The sequence below is a fragment of the Cebidichthys violaceus genome, unplaced genomic scaffold (assembly GCF_023349555.1).
Source record: "Cebidichthys violaceus isolate CVI_PGR_0920_01 unplaced genomic scaffold, fCebVio1.0.p SCAF_2, whole genome shotgun sequence".
Classification (NCBI taxonomy): domain Eukaryota; kingdom Metazoa; phylum Chordata; class Actinopteri; order Perciformes; family Stichaeidae; genus Cebidichthys; species Cebidichthys violaceus.
The window spans coordinates 16022240-16039342 of NW_027176372.1; the positions used below are offsets into that span (position 1 = coordinate 16022240).

At 42.0% G+C, this 17103-nt stretch overlaps 5 protein-coding genes and 1 pseudogene across 15 annotated transcripts in view; all 6 read left to right on the forward strand.

The window, feature by feature from the left end:
• LOC137875490 (protocadherin alpha-C2-like) overlaps nt 1-17103 on the forward strand; it is a 161559-nt gene that overhangs the window by 97460 nt on the left and 46996 nt on the right. The gene's annotated exons all lie outside the window — the stretch shown is intronic.
• Nucleotides 106-2769, forward strand: LOC137875762 (protocadherin alpha-10 pseudogene; annotated as a pseudogene).
• On the forward strand, nt 3625-6273 carry LOC137875763 (protocadherin alpha-8-like). Its single transcript, XM_068715271.1, has one exon. It carries the CDS (start codon nt 3748-3750, stop codon nt 6271-6273), a length of 2526 nt encoding a protein of 841 aa, XP_068571372.1. The 5' UTR covers nt 3625-3747.
• On the forward strand, nt 7088-9490 carry LOC137875764 (protocadherin alpha-2-like). Its single transcript, XM_068715273.1, has one exon. The coding sequence runs from the start codon at nt 7088-7090 to the stop codon at nt 9488-9490; it is 2403 nt and encodes an 800-aa protein (XP_068571374.1).
• LOC137875765 (protocadherin alpha-2-like) lies at nt 10791-13297 on the forward strand. The gene has a single exon (XM_068715274.1). The coding sequence runs from the start codon at nt 10904-10906 to the stop codon at nt 13295-13297; it is 2394 nt and encodes a 797-aa protein (XP_068571375.1). The 5' UTR covers nt 10791-10903.
• On the forward strand, nt 14203-16935 carry LOC137875766 (protocadherin alpha-2-like). The gene is made up of 2 exons (XM_068715275.1): nt 14203-16649; nt 16912-16935. Exons 1-2 carry the CDS (start codon nt 14271-14273, stop codon nt 16933-16935), a joined length of 2403 nt encoding a protein of 800 aa, XP_068571376.1. The 5' UTR covers nt 14203-14270.

Below are 17103 nucleotides of genomic sequence, written 5' to 3' on the forward strand. Positions count from 1 at the left end.
AAACATTGTTTCGTTTCGAAATATTAAAAAAAGTGACAAATGATATTAATGTAATTGTGGTATACCTCCACGGGGTGACACTGTAGACCGTAACATGGAGAGTTCATACGTAGTAGTTTCATGCTCCTCCCAGTTTTAGGTGACGATGAGGCTTCTCCAGGCTTTGTCACAAAGAGAGAGCGAAAGGACAGAAGGGAGATCGGTTTCGTCCATGTGTACAATATATATATATATATATATAGCACAATATAGAAGTTGTATTTTTTAATAGTTGTAACATTTGCGAAGGGGTTTCCTTGCTTTGGATGTGCGTTTGAATCGCCAAATGGAATTATGTCTGCACCAATGAGGACGTCTATTGTTTCATGTCTGGTGCTTGTGCTGCTGGGGTGTTGCTGGGAAGCGGAGTCTGGACAGCTTGCGTATTCCGTGTTCGAGGAATTGAATCCGGGGACATCTGTAGGAAATATCGCAAAGGATCTAAACCTCAGCCTTCAGGATTTGGAGTCCCGTATGTTTCAGATTGTCACTGGATCAAAAAGAAAATATTTCGAGGTAAATGTAAAGACTGGTGTTCTCTACGTTAATGAGAGAATAGACCGAGAAGAGCTGTGTGCAAAGGCACCGAAATGCACAGTCAGTGTGGAAGCGGTGATAAACAGTCCTTTGAAGCTGTATCGCTTAGAAATAAATATACTAGATGTTAACGACAACGACCCGTCATTCACGGAAACGTCTCAAACTATAGAAATAGCAGAGAATACTCTGCCTGGAATTAAATTTGCTTTGTCGGAGGCCATCGATGCAGATGTAGGTAAGAATATGGTTAATGCGTTTAAATTAACACCAAATGAATATTTTTCTCTCGCTACAATCAAAGAAGGAGAAAGCATGTATGCAGAGTTAGTTTTAGAGAAAACACTGGATCGAGAGAAACAGCCTGTGATACATCTCACTGTGACTGCTATAGATGGAGGGACTCCGCCGAGATCTGGCACGTCACAGGTCATTATCCACGTTTTAGACATTAATGATAACACTCCAGTGTTTAGCAATCCCTTGTACAAAACTCGTATATTTGAAAACACGCCAATCGGGACAACTGTGATAACACTGAACGCAACCGACGCAGACGAGGGGATTAACGGTGAGATAGTCTATTCATTAAGAAGTAAAGGGCAGGATCATATATTAGAGATTTTTCATATTGATCCCATGACGGGTGCGATAATAGTCAAAGCTGATGTCGATTATGAGGAATATAATGCGTTCGAAATCCGCGCAGAAGCAAACGATAAGGCTCAGCCACCGATGTCTGCACACTGTAAAGTGCTGGTAGAAGTAATTGATGTAAATGACAATGCTCCCGAGATCACTGTGACGTCACTGTTCGATACCGTAAAGGAGGACACTGACGTAGGTACTGCTATTGCACTCGTTTCCGTTCTAGACAGTGATGGCGGTCGAAATGGTGAAGTTAAATGTAAAATATTGAATAAGGTTCCCTTTAAACTAGAGACAAACTACAAAAACTATTACTCTCTAGTTGTTGACGGGGCTCTTGACAGAGAAATTACCTCCCGCTACAACGTCACAATTTCGGCTATCGATGAAGGGACTCCTCCTCTCTCAAACACCAGTGTTATTACTGTTCATATTTCTGATGTAAATGATAACTCACCTCGTTTCTCAGAACATGTGGTGAATATTTACGTGACAGAAAACAGTGCAGTTGGGGTAGTTATTAAAACGATATCTGCATCGGATGCTGACATTGAAAAGAATGGCCAGGTTAGATATTCCTTTTTAGACAGTAATAGTAACTCAGTCCCCGTGTCCACAATGGTAAATATCAACTCTGAGACCGGAAACATAGTCAGTCTGCAGTCTTTTAACTACGAGGAGTTAAACACGTTTCAGTTTAAAGTTCAGGCCACAGACTCTGGTGTTCCTCCGCTCAGCAGCAACGTGACTGTGAACGTTTTAGTCCTGGATGAGAATGACAACAGTCCCACGATCCTCGCGCCCTATTCTGAGCACGGCTCCGTTAACAGTGAGAGCATCCCCTATTCTGCTGAAGCGGGATACTTTGTGGCAAAGATCAGGGCTGTAGACGCAGACTCTGGATACAACGCGCTGCTCTCTTATCACCTCTCTGAGCCCAAAGGAAACAACCTCTTCCGGATCGGAACCAGCACCGGAGAGATCAGGACTAAGAGGAGAATGAGTGACAATGACCTGAAAACTCACCCCTTGGTGGTGTTGGTCTCTGATAACGGAGAACCCTCCCTGTCAGCTACTGTGTCTATTGACGTGGTGGTGGTTGAAAGCACAGCTGACATCCAGACTCAGTTCAGACATGTGCCCATAAAGGAGGACAGCTTCTCTGATTTAAACCTGTATCTGCTGATCGCCATTGCGTCGGTGTCACTGATCTTTCTGCTGAGCCTCATCAGTTTAATAGCTGTCAAATGCCACAGGACAGACGGCAGTTTCAGCAGGTACAGCGCCCCAATGATCACCACCCACCCTGACGGGAGCTGGTCTTACTCTAAAGCTACTCAGCAGTATGACGTGTGTTTCAGCTCAGACACGCTGAAGAGTGACGTAGTGGTTTTCCCCGGACCGTTTCCTCCTGTAGATGGTGAACTGATCAGTATTAACGGAGGAGACACTTTTACCAGAACTCAGACTTTACCCAACAAAGACAAGGTAAGAGCCATAAAGAATAAATATTGTCAGTCAGTGAATTTTGTTGTTCACGTGTAGCTTCTGTTCATCATAGGTAGTAGCAAATTAATGTTAACACTCTGGCAAAATAAGAAGCTTGATAGATTGCATACATCCACAGTTTTTAAGGCATCTTATACTGCTCAATGTGAAAGGCGCTCTCCGTGGTGCTGAAATGTCTCTGCATTCCTCAGTCTTTGCGGCACATTCTTGACTTCATGTACTTGTGGCTAACTGGTACACGTGGTATAGCTTGTCAGCGGGTCTTCACATTTGGAAAAAGAAGAAGAAGAAAAAACGTTTTTTTTATAAAGCTGAATAAAACATTTTTAGACATATATGGGTCTAGAGGTTAAACATTGTAGATATCAAGAACAATACTAAAAGTCCGGCCAGCTTGTTTGTAAAACGGCTTTGTTTTGTATTTTTTTGTGGTGGAAGCACATTAAATATGTCCATAACATTCAAACCAGATATAAATGTGTTAAACAGCAACAGCTAGGAAAACTCATATAATCAGTCATTTACTTAACCTTTTTCTACCTTACAATCATCAATATATTATTGTCTCTCTTTCCAGTTAAAGCATTCTTCTCTGATTAATTTAGTCTGGAACTATTTGGCTTCTTTCGCTGTTATCAGTATTTTTGTTTTGGCAATAAACAAATATACTGCTTCCCAGAATCGATCATCACACATTTTGTTGTGTATCTTTTAAGAAAACACACTAACTCATGGGGCGTGGATAGTAAAGAGCCCACTGCGGTCTATCAAAGGAACACAAGATGTCGCTCGAGACCACACATTCAATCGTGTTTATTAATGACGTAAAACTCCTCCTCCGCTGTCTGTGAAATAAGAAACAGCCTGCATGTTTCGTGGGGGCTGGGTTAGTTAAGCACGTCGTCTTGAAAGATGGTCCATAAATGAAGAGAGCTTGGCTGTCTTGTGGATATTTTCCCGTTTTCGTGGCTAAATGACGTTTGTTTGTCTGATTTTCTCCTCTAAACAAAAAGGATGAGTCGTCAACAGAATAGAGTGGCTGAATGGATGTTGTGCGCCATTCTTCTTTGTGTATCTGACTGGTCCGCAGCTCAGATTTCCTACTCAGTTTCAGAGGAGGTGGACAAAGGCACAGCGGTGGGAAATCTCGCAAAGGATTTAAACATCCATACACAGCAACTGGAGGAACGGGGATTTCGGATTGTATCGGGATACAGTAAGAAATATTTCGAGGCCAATTTAAGAACAGGGGTTTTGGTTGTTACCGACAGGATAGACCGTGAAGAGCTTTGTCCGAATTTACCGAAGTGTTCCTTAAATATAGAGGGACTATTGAGTCATCCCATGAATATTTATCGCATTGAGGTCACTATTGTTGACATCAATGACAACGCACCATCATTCCTCGAGCAAACCCATGTGTTTAATATCTCCGAGTCTTCTTCAACGGGAGAGAGGTATCCGCTCCCAATAGCTCAGGATGCAGACACCGGCAGTAATTCAGTGAAAACCTACAAGTTAAGTCCGAACGAGCATTTCTCCATAGATGTGAGTAGCGGAGGGGACAGTGCGTCCGCTGAGTTAGTGCTGCAGAAAGCTTTAGACCGTGAGAAGCAACCCACTATTACATTAACATTAACCGCTGTAGACGGAGGAAAACCTGCAAGGTCTGGCACTATGCAGATTCTTGTGAATGTGATAGATGTTAATGATAACACGCCGTCGTTTAGCAAGCCGCTGTATAAAGTAAAAGTCAGCGAAAATGCACCCATAGGTACAACAATACTGCAACTAAATGCAACTGATTTAGACGAAGGTCTTAATTCAGACATCAAATATGCTTTAATGAAAAGAGGAAATACAAACTCTCCAGAAAAATTCCTTGTTAGCCCTGAAAGCGGTGAAATCACAGTGAATGCTAATTTGGATTACGAGGACAGCAATGCATATGAATTACGAATACGAGCAACAGACCAAGGCGCGTCCCCTCGCAGTGGTTATTCTAAAGTACTGGTAGAGGTTGTCGATGTCAACGACAATGCACCAGAAATCTCCATAACTTCACTAATGAGTCCAGTAAAGGAAAATGCTGAAATTGGAACAGTTGTTGCATTGGTGACTGTGACTGATAAAGATGGAGGGAAAAACGGCCTTACCACTTGTAAAATGATAGACTCCGTCCCTTTTACATTAACGTCAAATTACAAAAACTATTACTCTCTGATAGTTGACGGTCTCCTTGACAGAGAGCTTGTAACACATTACAATGTAAGCATTGCTGCTACGGATGAAGGTAGTCCGCCTCTTTCTACCACTGCTGTAATCACTGTGCACATTTCTGATATTAACGACAACGCGCCTCATTTCCCAGAAGCCAATGTATATATTTACGTGAAAGAGAATAGTAAAGTGGGAGAGATTGTGACAAGAACAACTGCACAAGATGCAGATGCAAATGAAAATGCTAAATTGACCTATTCATTAATAGATAATTATCCAAAAAACTTTCCAATTTCATCAGTTGTAAACATCAACTCAGAGACTGGAGACATAGTCAGTCTGCAGTCTTTTAACTACGAGGAGCTAAAATCGTTTCAGTTTAAAGTTCAGGCCACAGACTCTGGTGTTCCTCCGCTCAGCAGCAACGTGACTGTGAACGTTTTAGTCCTGGATGAGAATGACAACAGTCCCACGATCCTCGCGCCCTATTCTGAGCACGGCTCCGTTAACAGTGAGAGCATCCCCTATTCTGCTGAAGCGGGATACTTTGTGGCAAAGATCAGGGCTGTAGACGCAGACTCTGGATACAACGCGCTGCTCTCTTATCACCTCTCTGAGCCCAAAGGAAACAACCTCTTCCGGATCGGAACCAGCACCGGAGAGATCAGGACTAAGAGGAGAATGAGTGACAATGACCTGAAAACTCACCCCTTGGTGGTGTTGGTCTCTGATAACGGAGAACCCTCCCTGTCAGCTACTGTGTCTATTGACGTGGTGGTGGTTGAGAGCACAGCTGACATCCAGACTCAGTTCAGACATGTGCCCATAAAGGAGGACAGCTTCTCTGATTTAAACCTGTATCTGCTGATCGCCATTGCGTCGGTGTCACTGATCTTTCTGCTGAGCCTCATCAGTTTAATAGCTGTCAAATGCCACAGGACAGACGGCAGTTTCAGCAGGTACAGCGCCCCAATGATCACCACCCACCCTGACGGGAGCTGGTCTTACTCTAAAGCTACTCAGCAGTATGACGTGTGTTTCAGCTCAGACACGCTGAAGAGTGACGTAGTGGTTTTCCCCGGACCGTTTCCTCCTGTAGATGGTGAACTGATCAGTATTAACGGAGGAGACACTTTTACCAGAACTCAGACTTTACCCAACAAAGACAAGGTATGTGTTTTTCAGTTTCCAATCGCCATGATTTACATATTTTGTTACATGATTATTCTGCATAAACAGGTCAACAGAACCTCAAAACAAAGTAATACAAGTATTAGTAATAGCTCGCCAGTTGACATTCGACTTCAGCCGTTCACGTGAGCCTATATTATAGTTCCATTCAGCTATTCAGCTACCGATTTTTTAAGACCTGAATCACAGAGCGTATACTCATATTTGTTATTTTTTTAACATCCTGATGGCGGTCTTAAGCAGGTTTAATATCGGCTCCAAGCAACTCATCAGTTCACTAGATCCATGCAGTTTATAGTCTGAGAGTACAGCGCTCTCCGTGGTGCTGAATTTATTCCCTGCAAAGTTTAGATTATGTAAACTCTCTGGATACTTATTTTGTTAAACCATGTTGTTCTTTGTATTCATTATGGGATTTGTTGGGTGACTTATAAACTAACGAATTATATCAAGTTACATTTTGGCTGACATTGCCTAAAAATGGAATTTGCTCTTTTGTGATACACTACATGGCTGGGACTCTGTTGTAACATGAAATGGCTCATTTCATTTACCAATTTACATCGGAAAAGGGACAGGATTATGTTATTCGAAATTATCTTAAATGTTTAGTTCATAGGGAAGTCAATTTGTGTGCCAAATATTTAAATATCAGATATTTTATTCTACAAAAGATCTTTGGGATAAGAGTTACTCCTATTCATGTTGACGTATCTGTCATTTACCACACGATGTCGCTGGAGACCACAGATATGATTGTTGCAATTTGTGTAAAACTCCTCCCTGCACGGGAAACCTAAAACCGTCATTGACCATCAGTGAAGAGAGACACTGGTATTGTACTGTGGGGAGAAGGGCTGCTGCTGTTCGGAGAATCGTGTTTATGACGGATACATACACTGGAAATACAGGATAAGCGGGACTCAGTGATTATCGTACCACGATGGGAAGCGAGGAATATGCTTGGATTCATATTGTTGCACTGCTGTGTCTTTGTGACTGGTCTGCCTCGCAATTATCTTACTCCATTTCCGAGGAGGTGAACAAAGGCACCGTGGTGGGGAATATCGCAAAGGATCTCAACTTGAATGTACAAGATCTAGAAACCAGGGATCTACGTATTGTTTCGAGTTACAGTAAGACATATTTTAACGTGAATCTACGGACCGGGAACATCTTTGTTGACGAGAGGATTGACAGAGAGGAGATTTGTCCGAACACGGCACAATGCTTCCTGAGAATACAGGCTGTTTTAAGCAATCCTATGAATGTACACCGAATCGAGGTCAGCGTTTTAGATATAAATGACAACTCGCCAGAATTCATTGACAAGTCGTATTCGTTTAACATCTCTGAATCAATGTCACCGGGAGAACAATATCTTCTCCCAATAGCAGTAGACGCAGACATAGGCAGTAACGCAGTAAAGAGCTACAAGCTGAGCCAAAATGAGTATTTCTCGCTTGATGTGCAGAGCGGTGGAGAACACGGAGTGTCTGCTGAGTTAGTGCTGCAGAAAGCTTTAGATCGAGAGAAACAGTCGGTGATCACACTTGTCTTGACGGCTGTAGATGGAGGTAAACCTGCTAGATCGGGAACACTGCAGATAAATGTAAATGTAATTGATGCAAATGATAATACACCAATATTCAGCAAATCGCTGTATAAAGTACGTGTGCGTGAAAATACTGCACATGGAACAGTGATAATTAAGTTAAATGCAACGGATTTAGACGAGGGCATGAACAGTAAGATCCTGTATTCATTAATCAAACGAGGAAATATTGATCCAACAAATGATTTCGATCTAAATTCAGAAACAGGAGAAATCACAGTGAAGGACACATTAGATTATGAAGAGACGGCTGCTTACGAAGTTAGAGTTCAAGCAACTGATCAAGGCAACACTCCTCGTAGTGCGCATGCTAAACTACTGATAGAGATAATTGATGTGAATGATAATGCCCCAGAAATATCTGTGACGTCACTCTTGACTCCAGTAAAAGAAGATGCAGAACTGGGGACAATCGTTGCTTTGGTTACAGTGAGTGATAAAGATGGAGGAAACAATGGCGTGACTAATTGTAGGGTAGTTGGGTCTGTTCCATTTAAACTGAAGTCCAACTACAAAAATGACTATTCATTAGTAGTAGATGGACCACTGGACAGAGAAAACACTTCTCTTTACAATGTCACTATTACAGCCACTGATGAAGGAAGTCCACCTCTGTCCAGTATCAGGGTCATCACTGTTCATGTTTCTGATGTCAATGATAATGCACCTCGATTTATGGAGCCTGTGATTCATGTTTATGTGAAAGAAAATAGTCCAGTGGGCTCCATTATTTATACAATACATGCATTTGATCCTGATCTGAACAGTAATGCAAGACTGACCTACAAATTGTTAGATAATTCTCCAAGAAATATTCCAATTTCATCAATTTTAAACATCAACTCAGAGACTGGAGACATAGTCAGTCTGCAGTCTTTTAACTACGAGGAGTTAAACACGATTCAGTTTAAAGTTCAGGCCACAGACTCCGGTGTTCCTCCGCTCAGCAGCAACGTGACTGTGAACGTTTTAGTCCTGGATGAGAATGACAACAGTCCCTCGATCCTCGCGCCCTATTCTGAGCACGGCTCCGTTAACAGTGAGAGCATCCCCTATTCTGCTGAAGCGGGATACTTTGTGGCAAAGATCAGGGCTGTAGACGCAGACTCTGGATACAACGCGCTGCTCTCTTATCACCTCTCTGAACCCAAAGGAAACAACCTCTTCCGAATCGGAACCAGCACCGGAGAGATCAGGACTAAGAGGAGAATGAGTGACAATGACCTGAAAACTCACCCCTTGGTGGTGTTGGTCTCTGATAACGGAGAACCCTCCCTGTCAGCTACTGTGTCTATTGACGTGGTGGTGGTTGAAAGCACAGCTGACATTCAGACTCAGTTCAGACATGTGCCCATAAAGGAGGACAGCTTCTCTGATTTAAACCTGTATCTGCTGATCGCCATTGCGTCGGTGTCACTGATCTTTCTGCTGAGCCTCATCAGTTTAATAGCTGTCAAATGCCACAGGACAGACGGTAGTTTCAGCAGGTACAGCGCCCCAATGATCACCACCCACCCTGACGGGAGCTGGTCTTACTCTAAAGCTACTCAGCAGTATGACGTGTGTTTCAGCTCAGACACGCTGAAGAGTGACGTAGTGGTTTTCCCCGGACCGTTTCCTCCTGTAGATGGTGAACTGATCAGTATTAACGGAGGAGACACTTTTACCAGAACTCAGACTTTACCCAACAAAGACAAGGTAGGCTATACTTTGCATGTAACGTTTCAATAATAGATTTGGGATGAAAACAACTTCAGCTGAAATCCAAATGTACTATTTGACTTCATATGAGCCATGTACTGTGATATAAGGTTGTATGCAAGCATGTATGAATATGGAGTCAATCAAAGTGTCAGCTATAAGCAACAACACTTTTTTTCATCTGTTAAAGTACAACTATTATCACTGTTCATGAACGCACGATCAGACTTTATGGGAGTTCTTGTATTTCATGGAGATCAAGTTACTTCACTAAAAAGAACATTAGCAACATAACTCGTTCTTTAAGAATTTGTTACAATTTGCTTGCACTCGTCTTCAAGCTACTCTCCTCACAGCACACGGAACAAAAAGTATTTTAGGGTACTACTTTACACAACATCTTGGTCTAAGCATTCAGATGGCCAAGTTGTTAGTTTGTGTCTTATCAGACAATGTGGCAAAGTAAAGAGGAAATCGTTTGATAATCTCTTAAGTGTTTTTTTTATTCACATTCACGGAGGTTCACTTTAAAACGATTTAGTCTGAGTTCAAACAGCGCTTACCATGGTGCTAGTTTTTGCAACCCCAGGCTTTAACGCCAATGTGCCGCCAACCCGCTCTTCAATGCCCTCTGGAAAATGCTCAACAGTACAGGGCAACGTGACCTCAGCAGCACGTTGCTTATATTGAGACAGCCTCGCCATTGTGCTCAAACAATCTTTGGTTTCACTGCCATTCTACTCTCAAACATTATTTTAACAGTAAACTGAAAATAGCTCTTACGAAATTAACATGTTGTTAAATGGCGCTCTCGGTGGTGCTGAAGTGAGGCTTGTAATGGTTTCTGCGCCCTTCTACGAAAGAAGCACATTTTTAGTATCATTGTAAGCTTATCTTTCAGTAAAAGGACTTTATATTGTATTTCAATTCCACGAGTAAATATTTTAGTGATTGTTGGTTTTTCTGGATCATTGCAGTATTTTAACTTTGTGGTGGCTTGTCTGGCTTTGGAAATGCCCATCAGTGGATGGTTGTTGCAGCATTTAATTAAATGTTAAACATTGGTAATGAAACGTGTATACGTGATGACATTGTAACTAATGGTTCATGATTTGAGGTCAATCATCATGCGATGTTAGACTGAATTTGGATCCCCTAACATTATGTGTGGAGAAATACATGTTAATTTAACTGACCAAGCATAGAACTTACCCATCATTCACCACATGATGTCGCCGGAGACCATAGATTGAAATGGCCCCGTTTATCCAAGACTCCTCCTCCATTGATGGTAAAAATGAAATCGTCATCGGTCAATTCGGCACTCGGTGGTGTTGCAACGAGATAGGCTGGATCTTAAAAACGGAGCAATTTGCTTTTGAAGGACTTACTAATACAAAGGATTGATGATTGACTCGGTTCAGCTCTTTTATTGCACCAAGGATGTATGTGCGACGACAAAAGGAACATGCCTGGATTCATATTGTTGCGCTGCTTTGTCTTTGTGACTGGTCCGTCTCTCAGATATCTTACTCAATTTCCGAGGAGGTGAACAAAGGCACCGTGGTGGGGAACATCGCAAAGGATTTGAACCTTAATGTGGAAGAAATAGAAAGCAGGGACCTCCAAATCGTATCGGCTTACAAGAAGAAATACTTTGATGTGAATTTGCGAACCGGGAACCTCTTTGCTGACGAAAGAATAGACAGAGAAGAGTTTTGTTCTAATACGGTAAAATGTACCTTGAAATTACAGGCCGTTCTAAAGAATCCAATGAATGCACAGCGTATTGAAGTAAATGTTTTAGATGTAAATGATAACTCGCCTGTATTCATTGATCAATCACATTTACTTAACATCTCAGAATCGTTGTCCCCGGGAGAGCGATATCTTCTCCCAATAGCAGAAGATGCGGACATAGGAAGCAACACAGTGAAGACGTACAAGCTGAGCCAGAATGAGTATTTCTCGCTTGATGTGCAGAGCGGTGGAGAACACGAAGTGTCTGCAGAGTTAATGCTGCAGAAAGCTTTAGATCGAGAGAAACAGTCAGTTCTTACACTTGTCTTGACAGCAGTTGATGGAGGTAAACCTGCTAGATCGGGAACACTGCAGTTAATTGTTAATGTTTTAGATGCCAATGACAATACACCCACTTTCAGTAAATCTCTTTATAAGGCACGTGTTAATGAAAATGCTAGTCCCGGAACACTAGTAATTAAGTTAAATGCAACAGATTTAGACGAGGGCATGAACAGTAAGATAATTTATTCGTTTATCAAACGAGGAAATACGGATCCATCAAATGTCTTTGATCTAAATTCAGAAACAGGAGAAATCACAGTGAAAGACACATTAGATTATGAAGAGACGGCTGCTTACGAAATTAGAGTTCAAGCAACTGATCAAGGCCTATCCCCTCGTAGTGCGCATGCTAAACTACTGATAGAGATAATTGATGTGAATGATAATGCCCCAGAAATATCTGTGACGTCATTCATGACTCCAGTAAAAGAAGATGCAGAACTGGGGACAATCGTTGCTTTGGTTACAGTGAGTGATAAAGATGGAGGAAACAATGGCGTGACTAATTGTAGGGTAGTTGGGTCTGTTCCATTTAAACTGAAGTCCAACTATAAAAATGACTATTCATTAGTGGTAGATAAACCACTGGACAGAGAAAACACTTCTCTTTACAATGTCACTATTACAGCCACTGATGAAGGAAGTCCACCTCTGTCCAGTATCAGGGTCATCACTGTTCATGTTTCTGATGTCAATGATAATGCACCTCGATTTATAGAGCCTGTGATTCATGTTTATGTGAAGGAAAATAGTCCAGTGGGCTCCACTATTTATACAATACATGCATTTGATCCTGATCTGAACAGTAATGCAAGACTGACCTACAAATTGTTAGATAATTCTCCAAGAAATATTCCAATTTCATCAATTTTAAACATCAACTCAGAGACTGGAGACATAGTCAGTCTGCAGTCTTTTAACTACGAGGAGTTAAACACGTTTCAGTTTAAAGTTCAGGCCACAGACTCTGGTGTTCCTCCGCTCAGCAGCAACGTGACTGTGAACGTTTTAGTCCTGGATGAGAATGACAACAGTCCCACGATCCTCGCGCCCTATTCTGAGCACGGCTCCGTTAACAGTGAGAGCATCCCCTATTCTGCTGAAGCGGGATACTTTGTGGCAAAGATCAGGGCTGTAGACGCAGACTCTGGATACAACGCGCTGCTCTCTTATCACCTCTCTGAGCCCAAAGGAAACAACCTCTTCCGAATCGGAACCAGCACCGGAGAGATCAGGACTAAGAGGAGAATGAGTGACAATGACCTGAAAACTCACCCCTTGGTGGTGTTGGTCTCTGATAACGGAGAACCCTCCCTGTCAGCTACTGTGTCTATTGACGTGGTGGTGGTCGAAAGCACAGCTGACATCCAGACTCAGTTCAGACATGTGCCCATAAAGGAGGACAGCTTCTCTGATTTAAACCTGTATCTGCTGATCGCCATTGCGTCGGTGTCACTGATCTTTCTGCTGAGCCTCATCAGTTTAATAGCTGTCAAATGCCACAGGACAGACGGCAGTTTCAGCAGGTACAGCGCCCCAATGATCACCACCCACCCTGACGGGAGCTGGTCTTACTCTAAAGCTACTCAGCAGTATGACGTGTGTTTCAGCTCAGACACGCTGAAGAGTGACGTAGTGGTTTTCCCCGGACCGTTTCCTCCTGTAGATGGTGAACTGATCAGTATTAACGGAGGAGACACTTTTACCAGAACTCAGACTTTACCCAACAAAGACAAGGTAGGCCATATGTGATGAATGCTTGTAGAACATAATAATGATATCATACAAATATAATGTCATGTCATGGCTGCTTATGAGTCTCACAATTTACATTATTTTAATATGAAAAAAAACATTTGTGTACAACGTGAATCGTTACGTTTTATGTAAACAGCTTGCATGTTACAGTGGAATACCAAACTATTGGTATAATTTAGATAGAGCTATCCGTGGTGCTGGTTGTCTGCAATTCAACTGCAAACCCTGCTGCTGTTATGTCTGTTGAAAGAAGGCCATTAGTGATTGAATAGGTCTAAGCTGTTCTTTACCCGAATTGAATCAGCAGTCAACATGGTTCTTTGCTACCTCGGTTGTATGTAGCTGGTACATCATTCTGCTGTGATCTAACATTTGCAACAGCTCCTGACATTGAATGCAGTCAGAAAAGGCGCTGTCCGTGGTTCTTGACTATGTGTTGAAAATACCTGGTTTCTGTATTTCATTCTGCGGTGAATCATACTCGCTTCTTTAATTCATGATTCATTCTGTAGATGGGACTGTTTGAGTATGTAGAGTACATTCTGAAATCAAAATCGAAGTCATTTTTTTTCTGGATATATTGTACATTAACAGATTGTTTAGGGATTGAAAAAATAATCTTCAAAGTTGTCGCACTCTAGATATTGAAATACATGTTTAAACCAGACTTTATGGAATTTACAATACTTGAAATGATATGACTATGTCCTACAATGGATTGTATTTGTATACATATAATTCACCACATGATGTCGCATGAGACCATGAATGAAAGTGTTTGTACTTTCAAAACTCCTCCTTCCGGCATGGGAAAAAATAAAACCGCGTCATCGGCCATTAGTACACCCGTGGAAGGTGCCGTGACGAGAAGGACAGGAGCTTCGCGCAACAATATTTCTCTGGACGGATGTATCTGTACGGAGGATATAGATGAACGACTGGGTTCAGGTCTTTTGTTGCATCAACAATGTATCTTCGAAGGCAAAATGAATGCGGCTGGATTCACATTGTTGTGTTTCTTTGTCTTTGCAACTGGGCGGCTTCGCAGTTATCCTACTCGATTTCTGAGGAGGTGGACAAAGGCACCGTGGTGGGAAATCTTGCAAAGGATCTGAACATCAATTTACAGGAACTAGCGACCAGAGACTTACGTGTTGTTTCGAGTTACAGTAAGAAATATTTTGACGTCAATTTGCGGACCGGGAACATCTTTGTTGATGAACGGATAGACAGAGAGGAGCTTTGTCCGAGTGTAGTTAAATGCTCGATAAAAATACAAGCCGTTTTAAACAATCCAATGAGTGCGCACCGCATAGAGATCAATGTTTTAGATATAAACGATAATTCACCCGCATTTATTGAAAAAACGTATTCTTTGAACATTTCAGAATCATCTTTAACTGGAGAACGATATCTTCTCCCAATAGCAGAAGACACAGACATAGGTAGTAACTCAGTGAAGAGCTACAAGCTGAGCCAAAATGAATATTGCTCGCTTGATGTGCAGAGCGGTGGAGAACACGGAGTGTCTGCAGAGTTAGTGCTGCAGAAAGCTTTAGATCGAGAGAAACAGTCGGTAATCACACTTCTCTTGACGGCTGTAGATGGAGGTAAACCTGCTAGATCAGGCTCTTTACAAATACGTATTAATGTATTAGATGTAAATGATAATATACCAATTTTCAGCAAATCGCTGTATAAAGTACGTGTACCTGAAAATACTGCTCATGGAACAGTGGTAATTACGTTAAACGCAACAGATTTAGACGAAGGCATGAACAGTAAGATCCTGTATTCATTGATCAAACGAGGAAATATTGATCCATCAAATATTTTTTATCTAAATTCAGAAACAGGAGAAATCACAGTGAAGGACAAATTAGATTATGAAGAGACGGCTGCTTACGAAGTTAGAGTTCAAGCAACTGATCAAGGCCCCACTCCTCGTAGTGCGCATGCTAAACTACTGATAGAGATAATTGATGTGAATGATAATGCTCCAGAAATATCTGTGACGTCACTCATGACTCCAGTAAAAGAAGATGCAGAACTGGGGACAATCGTTGCTTTGGTTACAGTGAGTGATAAAGATGGAGGAAACAATGGCGTGACTAATTGTAGGGTAGTTGGGTCTGTTCCATTTAAACTGAAGTCCAACTATAAAAATGACTATTCATTAGTGGTAGATAAACCACTGGACAGAGAAAACACTTCTCTTTACAACGTCACTATTACAGCCACTGATGAAGGAAGTCCACCTCTGTCCAGTATCAGGGTCATCACTGTTCATGTTTCTGATGTCAATGATAATGCACCTCGATTTATGGAGCCTGTGATTCATGTTTATGTAAAAGAAAATAGTCCAGTGGGCTCCACTATTTATACAATACATGCATTTGATCCTGATCTGAACAGTAATGCAAGACTGACCTACAAATTGTTAGATAATTCTCCAAGAAATACTCCAATTTCATCAATTTTAAAAATCAACTCAGAGACTGGAGACATAGTCAGTCTGCAGTCTTTTAACTACGAGGAGTTAAACACGTTTCAGTTTAAAGTTCAGGCCACAGACTCTGGTGTTCCTCCGCTCAGCAGCAACGTGACTGTGAACGTTTTAGTCCTGGATGAAAATGACAACAGTCCCACGATCCTCGCGCCCTATTCTGAGCACGGCTCCGTTAACAGTGAGAGCATCCCCTATTCTGCTGAAGCGGGATACTTTGTGGCAAAGATCAGGGCTGTAGACGCAGACTCTGGATACAACGCGCTGCTCTCTTATCACCTCTCTGAGCCCAAAGGAAACAACCTCTTCCGGATCGGAACCAGCACCGGAGAGATCAGGACTAAGAGGAGAATGAGTGACAATGACCTGAAAACTCACCCCTTGGTGGTGTTGGTCTCTGATAACGGAGAACCCTCCCTGTCAGCTACTGTGTCTATTGACGTGGTGGTGGTTGAAAGCACAGCTGACATCCAGACTCAGTTCAGACATGTGCCCATAAAGGAGGACAGCTTCTCTGATTTAAACCTGTATCTGCTGATCGCCATTGCGTCGGTGTCACTGATCTTTCTGCTGAGCCTCATCAGTTTAATAGCTGTCAAATGCCACAGGACAGACGGCAGTTTCAGCAGGTACAGCGCCCCAATGATCACCACCCACCCTGACGGGAGCTGGTCTTACTCTAAAGCTACTCAGCAGTATGACGTGTGTTTCAGCTCAGACACGCTGAAGAGTGACGTAGTGGTTTTCCCCGGACCGTTTCCTCCTGTAGATGGTGAACTGATCAGTATTAACGGAGGAGACACTTTTACCAGAACTCAGACTTTACCCAACAAAGACAAGGTGAGTTGTTTGCAGCCTTGTACTCCTCTCTCCTTGATGCTTTCACATACATGACTTTCAAACGTGACAGAAACTCAGAAATGCCCAGTTAAGAATGTTCCATTACTAAAATATTACTGTTATTACATTTGCAAAAATTTGCTTTTGAAGAGGTAACAGGTTTGGCTTGAGTTGTAAAATAGTGGACATATCCTGCAGGAAGTCTGTAGATGTGTGCTGTCCATGGTGCTGAAAACATATTGGTGCCTTCCTTGTTCTCTAGGGTTACAATCCAAACAACTTGTGAATTATGCTATCATGTTTTATTACTAAGGCACATCACTCAACAATTATTCATGCTTGAAAACAGCTGAATTGCCTTCAAATATTGGACTGTGGTAGCACTGTTAACGTTTGTTACATGGAAAATATTGTTGATGCCTTTGAACAAATTTGATGCATCTTGTACATGTTT

Excerpts from the sequence above, each read along its gene's own strand:
- LOC137875763 (XM_068715271.1), top strand. The coding sequence starts at position 3,748 with ATGAGTCGTCAACAGAATAGAGTGGCTGAATGGATGTTGTGCGCCATT.
- LOC137875764 (XM_068715273.1), top strand. The coding sequence starts at position 7,088 with ATGGGAAGCGAGGAATATGCTTGGATTCATATTGTTGCACTGCTGTGT.
- LOC137875765 (XM_068715274.1), top strand. The coding sequence starts at position 10,904 with ATGTATGTGCGACGACAAAAGGAACATGCCTGGATTCATATTGTTGCG.
- LOC137875766 (XM_068715275.1), top strand. The coding sequence starts at position 14,271 with ATGTATCTTCGAAGGCAAAATGAATGCGGCTGGATTCACATTGTTGTG. Across the intron at positions 16,650-16,911 it reads CTTTACCCAACAAAGACAAG|GGTTACAATCCAAACAACTT; the intron begins GTGAGTTGTTTG and ends CTTGTTCTCTAG.